Genomic DNA, 22225 nt, shown 5'->3' with positions numbered 1-22225 from the left:
AGCTTTCAAAGCTTTCAAGGTCAGCGGCAGAGGCCAATGAGCCTCAGCAGCAGGAGGAACAGCATGACGATGTCCAGGTAGAGGTTGAGGGCGGCGAACACGTACTCCTCTGGAGAGATGGCATACTTCTTGTGTTTCCCGCCCAGGATGAGCTGGGTATCAAACACCAGGTACTGACACAGAGACAGAGACAGAGACAGAAAGAGACGCGCGGAGAGACAGAGACAGAAGGAAAGATGCACAGAGAGACAGACAAAACGGAGATGCGTGGAGAGACAGAGACCGAAAGAGACACGTGGAGAGACAGACAGACAGAAAGAGAGATGTGTGGAGAGACCGACAGAAAGAGAGATGCGTGGAGAGACAGACAGAAAGAGAGATGCGTGGAGAGACAGACAGAAAGAGAGATGTGTGGAGAGACCGACAGAAAGAGAGATGCGTGGAGAGACAGACAGAAAGAGAGATGCGTGGAGAGACAGACAGAAAGAGAGATGTGTGGAGAGACAGACAGAAAGAGAGATGTGTGGAGAGACAAACAGAAAGAGAGATGCGTGGAGAGACAGACAGAAAGAGAGACGCGTAGAGAGACAGACAGAAAGAGAGATGTGTGGAGAGACAAAGAGAGACGCGTGGAGAGACAGACAGAAAGAGATGTGTGGAGAGACAAAGAGAGACGCGTGGAGAGACAGACAGAAAGAGATGCATGGAGAGACAGACAGAAAGAGATGCATGGAGAGACAGACAGAAAGAGATGTGTGGAGAGACAAAGAGAGACGCGTGGAGAGACAGACAAAGAGAGATGCGTGGAGAGGCAGAAAGAGAGACCAGATCAGTTCAGGTGTATAGAAACATAAAGGCACACAGGAGTACAATAATAGTAAAGAAAATACTATTAATAAAGATATTTATTAATTATGCATCATTCTAAGGGGCCTAATAGTCTGCTATTGAAATATTATTAAATATTGAAAAAGCACAGTGGCCAGTAAGGGCGTTGTGGTCGGGGTGGACCCTAACCCCGATGTGTCCAAACTTTTTTTGAATGGGGCCAGGTTAGATAATGCCAGGGGGCCATCTTCTTCTTGCATCATATGGGTTATAAAAATATAAAATCAAAAAATCACATACAATTGTACCCTAAGGATTTTGTTTACCATCTGAAAACATGAGTTCTGCCTGTGCTGTTCCTACTTGGTGCTTGTACAAATTGTATGGTAGTGCTGTCATCGTTAGGTGAACGGAAAAAATGCACATTGAACTTGCTCGACCACATACAGTATAGTATATTTTAAGAGACAAGCCGAGGGCCACTTAAAATCGGTCGCAATTGGCCGCAATTGGCCGCAGGGCCGGACTTTGGACATACCTCCCCTAACCCAAACCAAGATCCTCCTAACCAAGTTGTTTTACTTGCCTAAACATAACCAAAGTTTGTTAGTTGTTCGTTTTTCAAATCTGCCATTTTGTTTCAAATTTACATTGCGATTGTATCCGTGGCTTGCAGACACGTAAATTGGCAACGTTTTACTCGGATGACTGTGTGTGTGCGTGCGCGCGTCAGTTATGAGAATCGTTATGATAGGCGGAAGCTAACGTGTCCGCCATTTCGTGACAAGTCGGTGAGCCAGCTCTATCCATATATACACACGCACCCAGCGCTCTGGCGCCATCTAGTGACCACCCGGTAACCCTACACTCGTATGCAGAGGTCATACCTTCCCTCACATTTTCCCTCCTATAGGTCAATGATTTTGAATGTAACTTAGTTATAGAAGAAACTTGTTGATTGTAATGTCAATATCCCTCTTTTATTTTACATATAATAGTGTCAACTTTTAATTGAATTCAACTGTTTCAGTGTGATTTTGGTACAATTGTGGTAAATCACTGTTTAAGGATTTAAAAGACTGCACTACTTCAGAAAGAGACTAGCTGTGATTGATTAAGCTGGCCTGTTGATGAACAGGTGGTGCCCATAGGTTAATCCTTATTAAGGATTAAATATTTGATAATTAATCATTTTATAAAATATTAATAATTTTCTGATTATTAATATTTTATTTTACCCAGCTTAATTTAATCCATATAACGAGCACAACATGATTGATGACGTCCAAATTCGCCAGCGGCAAACAAGCCGCAACTCGCCGCCTACAGCCCTGCTGGGCTCCATGTGCGCTGGCGCTTCGTTCCGCCGGCGGACGGGTCGGGTCACAACATTTGCCATTAATGCCAAAGGCGTGCAGAGAGGTGGCTGTGAACATTTAGCCCACTGCTGCTAGGTGCTGCGTCATTGAAACCAAAGGCCACGGGGACATTGGAGTTTCTCTCTTTTTCAGTCAGGCCACTCATTGAACAGCAGGCCAGGCGCCGCCTACTGGTTTACTAGTGGTTTTATTACTTTATTCAGGGTTAAATTGGGTGCATCTCATTGTAAAATTGGACTCGGCCCAAATTGGGCTTCAAACGGCCCAAATTGGGCTTCAAACGGCCCAAATTGGGCTTGAAACGGCCCAAATCTGGCTTCAAACCTTTGGTCGCCGGCACGCATCGGCCTGGCCTGCTTGGTATCTAATGCCCGGCCTGAATTATGATCCCAGTCCGCCCCTGGTCGGGGGACAGCGTTTCCCTTGCACAATTTAGAGTGTACTTACAATGGAGAACACCAAGGTTCCCAGGCAGGCGTATACAATGTAAAGATACTGTGGAAAGAAGCAGAGATACAAAATCAGCGGAGGGAGTTTTGTTTTGCCATTAAACAGAAGTTTCATAGAGGAGTGACTTTTTCCTAACATCATAACTATGACATCATAACTATGACTAGTGGAGTACAAACATTAGATATGACTGCTCTGCTGCACCCACAATAAGCTCCTAATTCACTGACGCTGCAGCCGTGTCCACTTCTGGCTACTTTTTGAAATTCCTCATTGCATCGTATTTACTGCTCTGCTAGTCTCCTGCTCTGCTATAGCACAGAGGAGACTGCTGGCGTGGAAGTCTCCTGCTACACCTTCTTTTTCTGTCTGGCTAAAAGATGTTGTGTATTTCTTAAGACTTGGTGGAAAAACATCACATTTGCACTTAAGAGGATCTAACAAACGTTTGAATTTGCAATGGCAACCCTTCATTACATATTTCAACAAACTGTGAAATACCACCTGACAAATATGCAGCAGTCTCTAATTTGGCTTTTTTTTCATCCGTCTTCCCCCCTTTTCTTATCTTTATTGTGTATTTGAGCAGGGACAGTACACAATAAACATGTTGCACCAGAGATACCTAAGAGCTCATTTGCATCTGTAGTCCCCGGGCACACAGAGTCCTGTGCGCACACAGTACCGTAAATTCCGGACTATAAGCCGCGGCTTTTTTCCCGTTTTTTGGCCTTTTTTGCCCCCTGCGGCTTATATAACGGTGCGTCTTATCTATGGATTTTTTCCAAAAAAAAAAAAAAATCTCTCTTTTTTAGCACTCTTTCTAACTATAAATCCACTTCTGTTTTAATTTCCTCTCTTGCCCTCTTTTAACAACATAACATAACATAACATAACACAACACAGGTAAGCAGAAAGAAAAAGACGAAGCAATCACGCCATGAATGAGGAAATGACTCACCTGCTGGAGGCTGGAGATACACGCTTGGGCTAAACTTTTACTCCGTGAAACACTATCGATTAAGTCCGACATCGCTCAGAGGTTTTGAGCAGCTTGAAAACAAGTTTGAAAACGTGCAGAAGTCCATCCACTCACTCACTAAAGAAACTAAGGCAACCGTGAACAGAGTTTATAATGCGGAAAAGCGCATCCGCGCACTGGAGGACAAAAACAACACAGTGAGTCCGAAAATGGATAAAATGCAAAATCGAAACCCTGCACACGCAGGTTGATGACTTAATCAGCAGGAGTAAAAGAAATAACATTCGCCTGATCAATGTAAAAGAGGAGCTGAGATTGGTGACATGGACGCTTTTGTGGCAAAATCCTGTGTTACATCCTGGACCTGAAGGAAGGCGAGAAACCACCAGAGGTGGACAGGGCACACCGGGCGCCTCGGCCACGTCCAGACCCCGGCCTGCCACCGAGGGCCATCTTCATCTGCCTACTCCGCTGGCCCGACCGTCAACTCATCCTCCAGGCTGCGGGGAAGAAGCCCCTCACCTGGGAGGGTACGCGCTTTTTCGTCCGGCAGGACCTCTCCGCGTTGGTGCAACAGAAACGCGCAACATACAACAGCATCATCGAGTCAATGGATATCGCTTTGGCGTACTGTACCCAGCGAGACTCGTCATAACCAGACCGGACTATCTTTAGCACTCTTTCTAACTATAAATCCACTTCTGTTTTAATTTCCTCTCTTGCCCTCTTTTCACCACACCGCGGACACTGTGTGCCCAGCGGCGGAACAAGAGCTCAAAGTGAAACTGCCGAATATCTTTTGAGTTGGACTGGTCAATAGTACTGTGAGTAACTAAAATAAAAAAATAAAAAACGGAATTCTCTCTTCTTTAGCACTCTTTCTAACTATAAATCCACTTCTGTTTTAATTTCCTCTCTTGCCCTCTTTTCACCACACCGCGGACACTGTGTGCACTGTAAAAAAAACAAAAAATACCACAATGTGTGATTTTGTCTGGGGATTAGTGACCTGACTTTTGTTTTGTTGAAATGTTAATAAATGGGAGCTTCCCCAAACAGCCATCTCTTTCCCGACAATCCCCTCTGTGCACGAAGCCTTACATATGGTAATTAAACATCAAAACACCTGCGGCTTATAGACCGGTGCGGCTTATAGAAGAAAAAAATAGTCACCTTTGAAGGTGCGGCTTATAGACCGGTGCGTCTTATAGTCCGGAATTTACGGTACATATCAAATACAGAAATAAAAGAAAATCCTAGTGTCTAAACAATCAAGATACATGGTACAAAAAATGATAATACTTACTATTAGTAATTATTATACTAGTATTATTAGTATTATTTAAACTTAATGGTGTACCTGGTACACCAGTAAATATAAGGGGATAACACTATACAGCAGTGCTACTCAACCCACGGCTCCTTTATGGGTCGTTGCGGGACTGGGAATTGGAGTTTTTCTTAGTGTCCATGGGTTTGTGACAACATCACAATTCAAAACGTCCAATTTGCAGCTCCATCATGAAACAAAGCACCCAAGGTTCAGTACCGACTTCAGAATCAGAATCAGAATCACTTTTATTGCCACAGTATGCAAGTTACATACGAGGAATTTGTCTTAGTGTCTGTATGCAGCGTAGCGGTCACATCAATATTGATGTGACCGCTACGCTACCCTAACCCTACCCTAGGGATAAGAAGTAGGAAGATAACTAACGGCAATCGCAAGGTTGCAAGTGCAATCAAATCGAGTCAAATTGAGTCAATATATACAATATGTACATGAGCGGTGAAGTGTTCTGTGGATGATAAATATGAATTTACGTTGGATTTACATGAGATTTACAAACTGAGTTAAATAGATGTTAAATAGGCAGTGGATTTACATGAATTTACAGTCGGAGTTAAATAAGAGTTTACATTGAATGTACATGAAATTTACAGGCTAAGTTAAATAGGCATTAATGTGCAGGGAATTTACATCAATTTACCAGTCCCAGTTAGACACTGCGGTCACGCCATCCGCACTTTGAGGAAGCGTAGTCGCGCTATCTGCACGTAAAATTAACCCTTGTACCCTGCTATCTTTTTATAACTCATTTTATTGTTGGTCCAAGCAACTACCCAAAATATGAATAATTAATAAGATTATTATTAATTCTTTCCCAAACATTTTTTATATATTTTTTTTATTCATTGGTAACTTCATCCCTCATTATGTGTACCAACATTTCATACTTAGTCAGAACTTTAACCCCTCAAATGCCAGTGTCCAGTAGTACTGTAAGTACAGTAAAAGTACAGTAAAAACACAATTTCCCATACATTTTTGTTCCCATAAATGCAAAGTGGATTTTTCAAGGGGGGGATTTCATAGCCTGGGATAGGTCAAAGATTGGCAGCAACATTCAGTATACAATGTAATTTCTATCTGTAAATTCAGATTACTTTTGTAATCAGGTTACTCATTGTAATCAGATTACTTTTGTAATCAGATTACTTTTGTAATCAGATTATCATCAGTGATGTCGTAAGATGTTTTTGGTCACTAATGATGTCACTGATGACATTCATAGACATTGTGACATCATCAGTGGTTTTCATATTTACTGCATGATTTGAGCCAAAAAAGCAAAAAGTGCCTGTTTAGGACTTCCAGACTTTTTCCCCAAAAAACACAAATGAGCTTTAGTCCAGCATCTATCCTGGTCTAAAGGCTTCAAATTAGTAGTGTGCACTGTAAAATTCTGCTTTTGAATATTTTCCCATGTTCGGCATACAGATCAATTTCCTGTACATTTCATGAAAACTGCATGTAATTGGTTGTTGTGCCAAAACTGGGGGAATAGGGGGAAATAGCGAAACACAATAGAAACTAGTAATTACAAGCCTTGACTCAAGGTGAGATGTGTAACATCAGGGAAATAATCTTTCTTGGGGAAAAAAGCTGGAGGTCCTAAAAAAAGTGTTGTTTTTGTTCAAAATTAACATTGAAACCAATGGGAAAACTATGCAATGGACTTTGAGGCCATGTAATTCCCCCAAATTTTCAGCCAACCACAAAATTCTATTTCAAGGTCAAATTTCAAGGTGTTTGGTCCAGGATGATAGAATAAAAACATAATGTGAGTGCATTTTTTTTTTCAATGGCTGGAGGTCCCAAAAAAGTATGTTATAATGGAAGTCAATGAGAATTTGCGGTCCATGCAACAACCGCCAACAGTAAACCTGTGAGTATTTTCGCTACAGGAGGCCACGAAGTGTTCTAACATGGTGAGAGGGAGACTTTTGTAAAACACACAGAAAAAAAGACCTGAGCACACTTTTAGCCTCAGACCACCAAAAATGTCAAAACCCCATCCGCGCGAATGTAAAAACGAGCCAACCGTTGGACTAACAGGGTTGAGCGTCTACTTCGCTTTGTATGGTAAAGAGTGGGTGAAGCCCTCATGGTGCCTTCAGGTACGCCTCGTACACTCAGAAACAGATACTAATGGCCACATAGCTTGTTGTAAACAGCACAGATAATGTTTTTCTTATCATTTTCCCCTGTTGAAATGCATACATCTGTCATTAAGGCTACTTTATTGTTCTTCAAGACAAAAATTTTAATAATTACCTCTGTCAATGAGATTGTTTGTGGTGCCAGGCATTAAATTAGATACAGTATGAGTTCCAGTTTTGTGGGGGGGGGGGAGTTCAGTTGAGTTTAGGAGGAGGTAGTGAGTTTGTGTGTGTGTGTGTGTGTGTGTGTGTGTGTGTGTGTGTGTGTGTGTGTGTGTGTGTGTGTGTGTGTGTGTGTGTGTGTGTGTGTGTGTGTGTGTGGGGGGGGCTGTTGGTGAGGCCCTTGGCGGAAGAGGTTTCTGGGCCTTGTTGGTGAGGCTGATGGCGGTTGGGACTTCCTGAAAGGCGAAGAGCTGAGGGTTGAAGAGCTGGCGAGACGACTCGAACAGAACAGAACTGGTTTCAGGAGGAAAGGGACGCTTTTGGATTGTGGCTCTTGCAGAAATCTATATTTTTTTGTCAATGTGGCTCCTCCTGATTAGGGCACGGTTGAGTACCACTGCTATACAGTCATGTCAGAACATTCTCAGTGTTGGTAAAAGAAAAGGTGTACTTGACTTACCATCGAGCGCATGATCCCACAGAGCAAGGCAAAGGAGAAGAGGGTCCAGAAAAATGCCCACATGCAGCCATTTAATGCGGTGAAGTCCCACTGGCGCACACGGGGCATGGGGGGAGAGAGAGAGAGCACGGGGCATGGGGGGGAGAGAGAGAGAGAGCATGGGGCATGGAGGGAGAGAGAGAGCACGGGGCATGGGGGGGAGAGAGAGAGAGAGAGAGAGAGAGCACGGGGCATGGGGGGGAGAGAGAGAGAGAGATTGAATGTGACGAGCCTCTCAAACACAAAATGCAGCCAGAGTATCTCTCATTTGTGCTCATCAAAAGTGAGGGCGCTCATGGTCCTCTGCATTGCAGCTGTGCTGTGTAGCGCTGCGGACGGCTACATCACGGGCACATTGCAGTTCAACACATCTAGAAGACGGCATGAACCCTGCTAGGTTCAAGGCCTATGGGCCTGCTTCTTAATGAATAAATAGACATGTAGCTGTAAGGGCGGTCCCCTTGCCTTTTTGCCCTAGGTGCTGTTTTTATGTTTGGGGGCATCAAACTCCAACCTGACCACTATTATGTAGGCTGGCAAATGTCTACAGCAGAGTGTTATGTTCAATAAACTTTTTTTACATAAAAAATAAAAGAGGTCTGTCTGAAGGCATTTATTTGCTTCTGACTCTGGGAAAGTGGGAAAATCTGTAAAATTCCACAAAACTGCTGTATCTCTGAACTATCTCTTAACCAAATCACACACATTTAGGCTATTTTGATAACAAATGTAATATTTTTTCACTTCCATTCACTGAGCCTCCCCTGAAATGGTTTGGAGGCCCGGCTCCCACGTTGAAAACCTCTGGGGCCGGTTGCACCAACTGGTCTTAACTATGCCTGGTCGTAACTCCTACGTCGGTCTTAGTTAAGACCATGGATTTACGCCTGTTGCACCAACACGGCTTACTCTGGTCTTAACTACGCTGGTCGTAGCAATGCGCGTTCATGTGAATTGTCGGGGAATGCCCTCTGATTGGCCCACATGTGCCTCGCGCCGTCACCCACTACTGTATGTGCGTCACTACACCCTCCCTCCTCCCACCCCCCTCCTCCTGTGGAAGCCCCGGGGGAAAATGGCGGCGGCGATTAGTGTCAGGGAGTCTGAATGAAATTGAATGTAACGTTCCCAATTCTATGTATTACATTCTAAAAAAGTAACGGCAACATTTGGGAAGGCTAAGCCACACAACTAGTTAGTTATAATCTAACGTTGTGCTTTCAAAGACGGCGAACTGGCGGTGTTACGACGATGACGGTCAAAAAGGTCTCCGCGGAGATCTCTGCTACGCCTCCTCCTGACGAGGCGTAGGAGTTACGCCTGGTCTTAGTGAAAATAAGGCTTAAGTCGTCTTGGTGCAACCGGCGTAGCTGTTAGGTCGTAAAGTTACGACCAACTTAGCCTAAGACCAGTGTAAGACCAGTTGGTGCAACCGGCCACTGGTCTACAGCCAAACTATCAATAAAGTGATTCTCAAAACACCTCCTCACTTTCCACAGCTTAGTGCAAGTTAAATGATCCCATCCCAAGCAACTTTTCTAAAGTAACTTTAGCTACTTTTGACATTTACACAAGTAGACTTTTACTTCTACTTAAAGGATGGCTTTACCGGTAATCAAACCACTTTGTATCATATATAATATTGGTAATATAAGCACATGGGCAGTGTTTTACCTTCTCTCTCTGTTTACCTCACGGAGAAAAATGCTCCTGCTGCCGCCTGCAGAATCTCCGCCCCCACCAGCTGCAACTCATTAAGGCTTGTTAAAGTCGAGCTGAACCCAAAAATTACTTTTCTTTTATTTTAGTTCAAATACCTGGGTATGCAGTGCACCTATTTAATAATGTATGCAAAAAAATCACAAAAATCTAATTTATTTCGTTTTTGACACTTTTTCACATCAAAAGTTAATTTTTCAAGATTTCATTCATAACAGTAATCTACAGTTTGCTGACGTCACCTAGTACTATCAAATTTCTACCCCATTTCAACCAATCATATCACGACATGGCGGCTGTCAATCAAATCTTCATTTCAGGATCATTTTCTCTTCCAAATGAAGTAGAAAATGCCACCTAGTGCCTGTCATCTGCAGAATTCATATCCCATAAACTAACTACTAACTTGACCAATTGTATGAAACATGAACAAAAAACAAAAACGGTACTATCTAAGAATGCAAAGAAATGTAACTGGCTCGTTAAAACTCGCATTCCAGGAATATTGTATTTACTGCAATATCGATAATGGCGCGCGCTTGAGAGCGTGGTAGTCAGGGGTCTCCCCTCGGAGATTCCAGGCGGGCGGGCAGCACCCATGCATCAGATTGTCCGCTCATTCCACACAGAAGTAGCTGGCTGCCTGGTACTCGGCGGATCCCACTCGCGTAGCACGACAACACGCTGAATCCCACTCGATTTGGGGGTGGAACACGACAGGATTGGCCAATGCCAAAGCCAGTCCCCAGAATTGTCAAATCAAATCATCGACACCGTATATGGTCCGCCTCTCAATTTGTTTTCAGTCTCCGATGCTCGCGCTAGCTTTAAGGCTCTCCATGCAATGTGCACATACTTAAAAAATAAACAATAACAGCCGCCCTCAGAGCAGATTCTGCCTCTCCAGCAGAACTTCGAGCGAGACGTACTTACGGTTTCTGCTGCAGTCCGACTCCAAATAAACTTCCATGCTGTATTATGCACTCGGCACTTGCCCTCATGTAGCTTACTAGGCTAACGAATGCTATAGCTTTAAGTTTAGTTTACTGGATTCAGTGGGTTGGTGTCATCGTATGAGAAGATATGAACGCGTTCTCTTTCCAACATGTCAGCGGAGTCTCCTGTGAGGTTCTGGTGACATCATTGACCATATGGAGCTGGAGAGGAGGAATATCCCTTCGCGTAGCATGGCTCTTGTTTGTGTCTTGGGTCCTTCGGGGGTACTGCTAACGCACAATAGACGGCTAACAATCTGTCTGACGAAAAATAATGAGTCAGTCCATATTTTCTATAACAATATGTAAGGGTTAATGTACGACGAGGTGTACATTATCACTTTTTAAGGGACGACGCGGAGGCGTGAACCGTCCGAGGCGAAGCCGAGGATGGTTTGCCTCCGCGAAGTCCCTTAAAAAGTGATAATGTACACCTCGAAGTGCATTAACCCGCTTATACCATGGTCACTTGCCAACAAAACAATAAGACCAGTCATTTATATTTCCATGTGTAATAAATAAAGCAATCTAAATGGCTAAATGTCTGTTATTCATACTGTAAATCAGTCTTCCACGAAATAAAATAGTCCCTCCCACCTGCACCACCCTCCGTTTTAAAGCCGACTCAAACGTTAACTTTATCACAGGAATGCAGGTTTAACGATGTTTTGCGTTCTACATTAAATGAAGACATTACCGTTTGGCTGCTTGCTTTATTTTGTATGATAGATACGTATTGGCCAAGTATATTAACATTTAAGAGCGAAGAGTTTCAGGAAGTCAAACAGTGCAGCGGGGGCTCGCACTGCGTGTGCTGTATGTGGTGAAATGCCTCTCTCTCTCTCTCTCTCTCTCTCTCTCTCTCTCTCTCTCTCTCTCTCTCTCTCTCTCTCTCTCTCTCTCTCTCTCTCTCTCTCTCTCTCTCTCTCTCTCTCTCTCTCTCTCTCTCTCTCTCTCTCTGCACGAGCCGAGGGAAATCTTGTCGCCGAGAAGAGCCTGGTGACGCGAGGTTAAAAATCTCCGAAACGAAAATCAAAATTGTAAATAAGAGTTATTTTTGATAAACTGAGCACACAGGGGTGATTTAAATAGTTACTTTGACCGACTCAATTTTTTTCTCAAGTTGCAAAAGTACCTTATTAACCCTTAACGGGGTTAAAAAACTCAAACTGCTCTCTTGATAACACTGTTGAAACTATGGCGCATTGATATGAATGGTGAACAGACCATTTAGCTAGGTGTCCATTATCACTGTACAATATCACTTTTTAATGGACACCTTGCAGCCAATCAGAATCGAGTATTCACTCAGACCATGGTATAAAGCCTAATTACGCCACTGTCACTGCCCATGTGCTTATATTACCGAGATTATTAATGATACAAAGTGGGTTGATTACCCGTAAAGCTATCCTTTAAGTGAAATAACAGCAAATTAACAGTAGGACATTCTGGTACTCGGGGCCCATGAGTAAGATGGGACAGATAGGGACTCAGGTAGATAGAAACTGACTTCTGATTGCAAAGAGTGCAGAAAAGAGTATTTGACTGGGTAGCCAACAGATCTCAGCATTTAAGTACTTAGTTTTGTATGCATAGCAAAAACAGATCCGCATTTTAGACATTTACTGCTGACTGCATAACAATCTGCTCACTTTCTAAAAAAAATCTGCCTGGCACTGGGTATGAAAATGTAACTGACTGCATAGCTGACCCCTCACCGTTTATGAAATTTCACTTTTGACTGCACTGCAAACTGAGGTCAGAGTGACAGGTCTTACATTTGACTGCACTGCAAACTGAGGTGAGTGTGTGACAGGTCTTACTTTTGACTGCACTGCAAACAGGTCAGAGTGACAGGTCTTACTTTTGACTGCACTGCAAACTGAGGTCAGAGTGACAGGTCTTACTTTTGACTGCACTGCAAACTGAGGTCAGAGTGACAGGTCTTACTTTTGACTGCACTGCAAACTGAGGTCAGAGTGACAGGTCTTACTTTTGACTGCATAGCAAACTGAGGTCAGAGTGACAGGTCTTACTTTTGACTGCACTGCAAACTGAGGTCAGAGTGACAGGTCTTACTTTTGACTGTACTGCAAACTGAGGTCAGAGTGACAGGTCTTACTTTTGACTGCATTGCAAACTGAGGTCAGAGTGACAGGTCTTACTTTTGACTGCATAGCAAACTGAGTGACAGGTCTTACTTTTGATCCCACTGCAAACTGAGGTCAGAGTGACAGGTCTTACTTTTGATCCCACTGCAAACTGAGGTCAGAGTGACAGGTCTTACTTTTGACTGTACTGCAAACTGAGGTCAGAGTGACAGGTCTTACTTTTGACTGCACTGCAAACTGAGGTCAGAGTGACAGGTCTTACTTTTGACTGCATAGCAAACTGAGGTCAGAGTGACAGGTCTTACTTTTGATCCCACTGCAAACTGAGGTCAGTGACAGGTCTTACTTTTGACTGTACTGCAAACTGAGGTCAGAGTGACAGGTCTTACTTTTGACTGCATAGCAAACTGAGGTCAGAGTGACAGGTCTTACTTTTGACTGTACTGCAAACTGAGGTCAGAGTGACAGGTCTTACTTTTGACTGCATAGCAAACTGAGGTCAGAGTGACAGGTCTTACTTTTGATCCCACTGCAAACTGAGGTCAGAGTGACAGGTCTTACTTTTGATCCCACTGCAAACTGAGGTCAGAGTGACAGGTCTTACTTTTGACTGTACTGCAAACTGAGGTCAGAGTGACAGGTCTTACTTTTGACTGCACTGCAAACTGAGGTCAGAGTGACAGGTCTTACTTTTGACTGCATAGCAAACTGAGGTCAGAGTGACAGGTCTTACTTTTGATCCCACTGCAAACTGAGGTCAGAGTGACAGGTCTTACTTTTGACTGTACTGCAAACTGAGGTCAGAGTGACAGGTCTTACTTTTGACTGCATAGCAAACTGAGGTCAGAGTGACAGGTCTTACTTTTGACTGCATAGCAAACTGAGGTCAGAGTGACAGGTCTTACTTTTGACTGTACTGCAAACTGAGGTCAGAGTGACAGGTCTTACTTTTGACTGCACTGCAAACTGAGGTTAGAGTGTGTGACAGGTCTTACTTTTGACTGCACTGCAAACTGAGGTCAGAGTGACAGGTCTTACTTTTGATCCCACTGCAAACTGAGGTCAGAGTGACAGGTCTTACTTTTGACTGTACTGCAAACTGAGGTCAGAGTGACAGGTCTTACATTTGACTGCACTGCAAACTTAGGTCAGAGTGACAGGTCTTTCTTTTGACTGCATAGCAAAGTGAGGTCAGAGTGACAGGTCTTACTTTTGATCCCACTGCAAACTGAGGTCAGAGTGACAGGTCTTACTTTTGACTGCACTGCAAACTGAGGTCAGAGTGACAGGTCTTACTTTTGACTGCATAGCAAACTGAGGTCAGAGTGACAGGTCTTACTTTTGATCCCACTGCAAACTGAGGTCAGAGTGACAGGTCTTACTTTTGATCCCACTGCAAACTGAGGTCAGAGTGACAGGTCTTACATTTGACTGCATAGCAAAGTGAGGTCAGAGTGACAGGTCTTACTTTTGATCCCACTGCAAACTGAGGTCAGAGTGACAGGTCTTACTTTTGCTCCCACTGCAAACTGAGGTCAGAGTGACAGGTCTTACTTTTGACTGTACTGCAAACTGAGGTCAGAGTGACAGGTCTTACATTTGACTGCATAGCAAAGTGAGGTCAGAGTGACAGGTCTTACTTTTGATCCCACTGCAAACTGAGGTCAGAGTGACAGGTCTTACTTTTGACTGCACTGCAAACTGAGGTCAGAGTGACAGGTCTTACTTTTGACTGCATAGCAAACACACTGAGAGAGAAGGACACCAGCGCCGTAGCCCCCACAGCCCAGAGAACAGCTTCAGCATCAAAGAACCTGCAGACAGAAGAACACTCAAACACATGCATATGGGAACAGAAACCGACGAGGCCATGTCTAAGCAGTCGGCAAGCAGACAGAAAGAAAAACATGATTTTCATTTTATATCACTAAAAGCTTCAGTTATGGCAATATCCTATTAATACGATCGTTGGACTGAATTATTGATAGTGAGGTTTCTGTGATGCCATCTCTATCACAGTGACAAGCAGCTGAGAAAGCAAAGCGTCTCTCTGATGGAAAAGGTGGCTTATGTTTACAATCTGTTTACACTGCTGCATAACAAGTGGCTCTTCAAACAGTTTGTGACTGATTTATATTCTGCCAAAACATGGACAATAGGATTCCATCATTTGTTAACCAGCAACGATAACATCAGGTCTCACACAGCTTCATCTCTGGATGACCGGCAAACTGTCAAGATACAAATCACATCCAGGGTCCCACCCAAGGACGCACGCACTCACACTGCCACAGATCCAAGCATCAGGCCCTCTGCAACAGTCTGAGAGAGAGAGAGAGAGAGAGACAGAGAGACAGAGACAGAGAGAGAGACCACAAATTGGCAATCGAAACAGGAAGATATAAGAAATCATGGCAACCAAAAGAAAACAGAACATGTGGTCACTGTTTGACAGGTGACGTCGAAACAGAGATGCACTTCCTCCTACAATGTAAAACCTTTGAAGAAACAAGGAATATTTACTTCAATAAGTTCAACTCTGTAATTCCTGACTTCAAAGAACTTAATGAGCTCTCCAAATTAAAACTAGTCCTAGGCGAAGGAGACAGGGCTTACCTGTCTGCCCAATATGTCTCAACAAGCCACAACCTGAGGGACAGTGAGTGACCTACACTGATGTGTCTCAATCTCAATGTTTCATAATTAATGTGTATTATTATTGCATTGTGTGTATTGTATTACTGTATTATTGTTTTATTCATGAGTAGTGATGTTGATTGTTTAATGTGATTGTTTCTTGATGCTTTGGCAATATTGTTGTTATGACATTCATGCCAATAAAGCAATTTGAATTTGAGAGAGAGACAGAGACAGAGAGAGAGAGACAGACAGAGAGAGAGGCAGAGAGAGCCAGAGAGAGAGAGACAGAGACAGAGAGAGAGAGAGGCAGAGAGAGAGAGACAGAGACAGAGACAGAGAGAGAGAGAGAGAGAGAGAGGCAGAGAGAGCCAGAGAGAGAGAGAGAGAGAGAGAGAGAGAGAGACAGAGAGAGAGAGAGACACAGAGAGAGAGAGAGAGAGAGAGAGACAGAGAGATGGAGCAGGTGTGGAGGGGTTTAGGCCCTGCAGGCTCTAAATGGAGCAGGTGTGGAGGGGTTTAGGCCCTGCAGGCTCTAAATGGAGCAGGTGTGGAGGGGTTTAGGCCCTGCAGGCTCTAAATGGAGCAGGTGTGGAGGGGTTTAGGCCCTGCAGGCTCTAAATGGAGCAGGTGTGGAGGGGTTTAGGCCCTGCAGGCTCTAAATGGAGCAGGTGTGGAGGGGTTTAGGCCCTGCAGGCTCTAAATGGAGCAGGTGTGGAGGGGTTTAGGCCCTGCAGGCTCTAAATGGAGCAGGTGTGGAGGGGTTTAGGCCCTGCAGGCTCTAAATGGAGCAGGTGTGGAGGGGTTTAGGCCCTGCAGGCTCTAAATGGAGCAGGTGTGGAGAGGTTTAGGCCCTGCAGGCTCTAAATGGAGCAGGTGTGGAGGGGTTTAGGCCCTGCAGGCTCTAAATGGAGCAGGTGTGGAGGGGTTTAGGCCCTGCAGGCTCTAAATGGAGCAGGTGTGGAGGGGTTTAGGCCCTGCAGGCTCTAAATGGAGCAGGTGTGGAGGGGTTTAGGCCCTGCAGGCTCTAAATGGAGCAGGTGTGGAGGGGTTTAGGCCCTGCAGGCTCTAAATGGAGCAGGTGTGGAGGGGTTTAGGCCCTGCAGGCTCTAAATGGAGCAGGTGTGGAGGGGTTTAGGCCCTGCAGGCTCTAAATGGAGCAGGTGTGGAGAGGTTTAGGCCCTGCAGGCTCTAAATGGAGCAGGTGTGGAGGGGTTTAGGCCCTGCAGGCTCTAAATGGAGCAGGTGTGGAGGGGTTTAGGCCCTGCAGGCTCTAAATGGAGCAGGTGTGGAGGGGTTTAGGCCCTGCAGGCTCTAAATGGAGCAGGTGTGGAGGGGTTTAGGCCCTGCAGGCTCTAAATGGAGCAGGTGTGGAGGGGTTTAGGCCCTGCAGGCTCTAAATGGAGCAGGTGTGGAGGGGTTTAGGCCCTGCAGGCTCTAAATGGAGCAGGTGTGGAGGGGTTTAGGCCCTGCTGGCTCTAAATGGAGCAGGTGTGGAGGGGTTTAGGCCCTGCAGGCTCTAAATGGAGCAGGTGTGGAGGGGTTTTGGCCCTGCTGGCTCTAAATGGAGCAGGTGTGGAGGGGTTTAGGCCCTGCAGGCTCTAAATGGAGCAGGTGTGGAGAGGTTTAGGCCCTGCAGGCTCTAAATGGAGCAGGTGTGGAGAGGTTTAGGCCCTGCAGGCTCTAAATGGAGCAGGTGTGGAGAGGTTTAGGCCCTGCAGGCTCTAAATGGAGCAGGTGTGGAGGGGTTTAGGCCCTGCAGGCTCTAAATGGAGCAGGTGTGGAGGGGTTTAGGCCCTGCAGGCTCTACTCACAAACAAACCCAGGGCGAAGAAGTTGAGGGGGACTTGACGACGGAGGTTGTCACAGCAGGACAGCATCACGATGAGCACGATCACCACCGCCCTATTTCACAGAATATAGAGTGCATCATAAATAGCAAAGTAAACAGGGATAAACTCATAAATAAGCGCTGCGTTCAAAATGTGAATTGGTCCAGTGGCATTATGTATGCACACTGTAGCTTGTTTATTGTGGGATTAGAAATCAGAGTAGGGTGGCAGTTTTACATGGGGGACATTTTCATGAATGGAAGATTTGTAAGTGGTCGACTAGACCAGGGATACTCAACTTGCTTTGCCCGGGGGCCACTTTCGTGAAATGATAGAAGGCCAGGGGCCAGTTAATAAACAATCAATATACATTTTTCTGTAGCGGATTGTAGGTTTTTGGGGTGTCAGCCGGAGTTTAGTCTGACAATGTTGTGCACACCGGATAGTTAGTTAGGTTAAGTATATACATAAGTGCCTGGGTAGCGAGCAGATGGCGGTATTTGACAATTTAGCAGCTAAATCATAGATTATTGAAAGATATTCCATATTCCAGACTGAAATGCTATAAGTATTGGGCAGGAGTATTGGCCAGAATGACATGAACATTTGGACACGTATTCAGCGGGTATCTTGCATGTTGCATTCAGGTGCACTGTAAAAAAAAAAAAAAAAAGATTGTTGCAATTCCATCGCGGGCCACACAGGGGGCGCCCGCGGGCCGCATGTGGCCCGCAGGCCGCCAGTTGAGTATCACTGGACTAGACTATCAAACCAAATGTTTTCCGTTTGGCCGTGGATGGCTTACATCATGCTGTAGTTGAACCAGCTGTTGGACAGCGTCCAGTCGTTGAGAGCTTCCCTTTAATTCAATAAGAGAAGAGGGGAGAGGGAGAGGGAGATTGCTTTAGAGCTGTGCAATTTCTTTGATAGAAACCAGGAGAATGAATGTATTAAATATTAACAGAGGACAGTACATCATGCACATGGGAGCAGAATACAATGTGTGAAAAGGAATGACTGAAGCAGTGGCCTTACACATCCATTACATGAAACGTATAATGCGAATAATACTTCTACAAGCAAATTAATATATAATGTGTCAAAAATGTTCTTATGCTGAAGGGAGGAGGGGTATTTTCTATATACAGTGGGACAGCTCTATAGAGTAGGCTACTGCAGGGAGCACGTATTTTTGGAGGCTTAGGCCTTGGCCACACTGATCCGTGGTGTCTGTCCGTGTGCGTTCATTTCTCTGTTCACTTCCATTCATTTTCAATGACAGCTGTCCGACTGTCCGTGGAGCACTCAGAAGCGTACGTATCCAGAAGATTTGCATACGTTTTGATGGACAGAAAGTTGAAGAGGGATGAACTTTTTCTGGACGGACGTATCGGATGGTCGGATAGTCACTGTCCGTTTAGCCAATCAGAGTCGAGGTCTCGAGAGGAGGCGTTCCGAGATTTGTTTAAACTTTTCAAAGAAGATTGCGGCCGAGGCGGTGAAGGAGGCTATCATTAATGCTGTGTGTACACCATCCTGCTGTTGTACAACGTGACTTCAAAAGATTACAAAAACAAAAACAAAACGGAGACAGCCTGGCATAATGTCGGGATGATTGTGGGATTACCAGGTCAGCATTATAGGCTGCTACAGTGCTAGTACTGTATTTTAACATGTTAACATCTGTCCGTTAAAACAATGCATCGGACAGACATCTGTCCGTTCAATAATTCTGTCCATTTTCTTTTCTTTTTTTTTAAATATTTTTTTCCCGATTTTTTATCCCATTTTTATCCCCCATTAGTGCTAATTTAATTTATTTATCCTGGTTGCTGCTCCACCCTCTGCCGATCTGGGGAGAGCCGAAACTGGCTCCATGCTTCCTCCGAGACATGGGCAGTTAGCCAGCCGCTTCTTTTCACCTGACAGAGGAAGCTTCACCGGTAGGACACGTGGGAGGATCACGCTATTCCAACCAGTTCCCCTCCGTCCGAACAGGCGCCCCGAACGACCAGAGGAGGAACCACATCAGCAACCAGGATATTGCATGTTTTTGGTGAAGGGAGGAAGGAGGCACGGTGAGAACATGCAAACTCCACACAGAAAGGCCCTTTTGACGACCCCACCCGGGCGGCGGGCACTCGAGGACATGCGGACGGGCACGCACTCCTTCAGCGTTCACAGCGTCCCAGGTGGGAATCGAACCCAGGACCTTCGAGCTGTGAGGCGACAGCGCTGCACCACTGCACCACTGTACCCCATTCTGTCCATTTTCTGACGGATCAGTGTGGCCAAGGCCTAACCCAGAAGTCCCTGCACTTACTGAAACTTTGCTGTTTCATAAACTTTTGTTAACCACAGACCGTATTTCAAGCCTTTAACCAAAATCCCCGTACAAAAATCCCAGTGACTAAGAGCTCTTACATGACGACGGGCTTCAATGGATGAAGACTTATGTGATGTAACGGTGACTCACCAGTAGAGAAAGGCACAGATGATCCCAACAGTCACCAGGAGCTGGATCATCAAGGTCAAATAGACCTTCCTTATGAAAGCTGCTCAGACAGAACAAAAAAACACCCAGATAAACAGCTGACAGAGACGGTAGAGATAACAGATAGTCCTGTCTGTCAGAAAGGTCCTGTCTGTCAGGAAGACAGACAGGAGGCAGAAAGGAAGGCAGGGCGAGCAGACAAGAAGGCTTGCAAATAAACAAAAAAAGAAAATCAGTCAGGCTGATATACTGTACGGAGAGAGAAACAGTGGAGGCGGACAAGCAGATAGAGCTGTTTACGCCACACGATATTTCAAAAATGTTGATTCTGTATTCATTGAACCCACACTTGGTCTTCGTCTGCTCGTTTTAAATGATTTGCGTAGTGTGGGAGGTGAAGAGCTGAGCAGCGTACAGCGGAGAGCGCGCGGGGGGGGAACCATTTCCAATTCCAAATATCAATTTCAGGAAAACATTGCGAAGCAATTGAGAGAGTAAATATTGCTCATTCTGGTTTGGCTCTGAATGCACAAACAGAAAACACACACAGACTCTTATTTGCCCCCCTCTAGGGCATTCACGACTAGTGAATTTTACTAGTTGACTAGTCGTCCCTAAAGGTAGTCGACTAGTCGTTTTTTTTTTAAATCTTTAAGAAAGAACATGAGGTATTTACACGACATACATGGACTATCATATCCCATATCCCCCACAAAGAATTGGACAAACAACCAAACAAAAACAATGCATTCAGCTCCTATCCTGATAAGCCTAATGACACTGGGGTAAAAAGTTCTTAAAGTCAAACTCTGTATGTGGTTGCCATATTTTGGGGATGTCTAAGAATCTGCCTTTGCTCTTGCAGTAAATGTTATCCAACGTATGGTAGCTTGAGAGTTCATTCCACCAGTGAACTACAGCTGGGGGATTGGATGCTTTCCAATTTAAAGCTATGCATTTCCTAGCTGCCAACAGGGCAAGATCTATGTATTTACTTTGAATGCATTGTTTTTGTTTGGTTGTTTGTCCAATAGTCTTGTTTGTTCTTGGATTATTGTGTATCTTATGCAGTTTTCTTGTTTTGTTTTGTTGTGTTTTGATGTTCTTTGTGGGGGATATGGGATATGATAGTCCATGTATGTCGTGTAAATACCTCATGTTCTTTCTTAAAGATATAAAAAAAAAAACGACTAGTCGACTACTAAGCACAGTGTCGACTAGTGGTTTTACTAGTCGACTAGTCTGTGAATGCCCTACCCCCCTCTCTGTCTATTCCTCCCTGAGGCTCCTCCCTCTTTCACCTCTCCTTATGGCGGCATCGCTGAACTGGTTGTCCTCCTGAAAGCCTTGGGAGTAGTCGGGCGGCGCGTCGCCAAGCTCCTGGTCGCCTCCAGCTGCCTGCTGGCTCTCAGGGTGGAGCGTGTTATCATAGGGCCCAGGAGGAGAGACGACTGCAATGTTCCCCTTTCCGACCTGGCGAATCCCAAACCCAGACGGCACAAACACCAAAGCCGGGTTCAAACAACCTTCAATCCAATTACTTCTAGACACTGGAGCTTCGCCAAACATCCCCAAACTGAAAAGACCTTCAACCGTATCCATGTGTCAAACTCATTTTATGATCACTTTCTGTTTAGGCTACTGTCTTGATTTGAGTGAATGGAAGGGAATTCATACATACATACACATGACATACACATGACATACACATGACATACACATGACATACACATACAGACACATGACATACACATACCACATGACATACATACACATGACATGACATACACATACATACACATGACATACACATACATACACATGACATACACATACATACACATGACATACACATACATACACATGACATGACATACACATACATACACATGACATACACATGACATACACATGAGATACCTACATGACATACACATGACATACACATGAGATACCTACATGACATACACATGACATACAGTAGCCTACATGATTTTACACTGATTTTCTTGCTGACCCAGTCCTTACACTTTGAGACTGTGGGTGGATAGTTCAATGCTTTTTTGTCCCTTGTCAAGCCTACTAAGATGTTAGACTAGTAGTAGGTCTACTACTAACCTGATAGCTCGTCCCTGGGTAAGGACTCTGTCCATAGTCCTGGAAGTTATAAGGCGGGGGATTAGCTCCGTAGTCACTGTTGTTGTCTTTGCCATTAGTTTGCTCCATTCGACCCAAATGCTACCTGAAAATAGCCAGACATTGAGTAGAGACATGAGGTAAAGGTCACTTAAGGTCACGGCCTGGACGGTCATGGCACACAGTCATCCATAACTCATCCATAGCTGTGGCCTTAAAGTCCCTGGAAACCAGATTTTTTTTTTTTTTAATTTAGCATTTTGAGTTCATCACATCACAGCAACCTATGTTAATAAGCCACCAGCCAAATTTGAACGATGATGAACGTCGCAAAGTATATAAATTTAGGTTTGACAGTCATGGCAAAAGTCATGAGAATCAATTCGATTTTAGAGTGTATTTTCTCCCGCGGACTGTGTGGGTGTGTCCCGTCTGCAGCAGGGAAATTTCTCTCTGTCTCTCTCTCGGAGAGACTGTACATTCATTTATTATTA

General features: G+C 44.6%; 1 protein-coding gene across 1 annotated transcript; it reads right to left on the bottom strand.

Moving 5' to 3' along the window:
* Positions 1 to 20: 20 nt before the first annotated feature.
* On the bottom strand, positions 21 to 21821 carry LOC310800115 (protein lifeguard 1; the record flags this gene model as incomplete). The annotated part of the gene is made up of 10 exons (XM_083662686.1): positions 21 to 173; positions 2655 to 2702; positions 7766 to 7855; positions 14359 to 14446; positions 14917 to 14954; positions 17084 to 17174; positions 17907 to 17960; positions 19578 to 19656; positions 20897 to 21068; positions 21714 to 21821. The coding sequence occupies 10 exons, from the start codon at positions 21819 to 21821 to the stop codon at positions 21 to 23; spliced, it is 921 nt and encodes a 306-aa protein (XP_083518812.1).
* Between the last annotated feature and the right edge of the window lie 404 nt (positions 21822 to 22225).

The sequence above is a fragment of the Poromitra crassiceps genome, assembly GCF_964638095.1.
Source record: "Poromitra crassiceps genome assembly, chromosome: 29".
Lineage (NCBI taxonomy): Eukaryota > Metazoa > Chordata > Actinopteri > Beryciformes > Melamphaidae > Poromitra > Poromitra crassiceps.
Note: the sequence above shows the minus strand (reverse complement) of the source record. Positions and strands in the feature narration are given on the sequence as shown.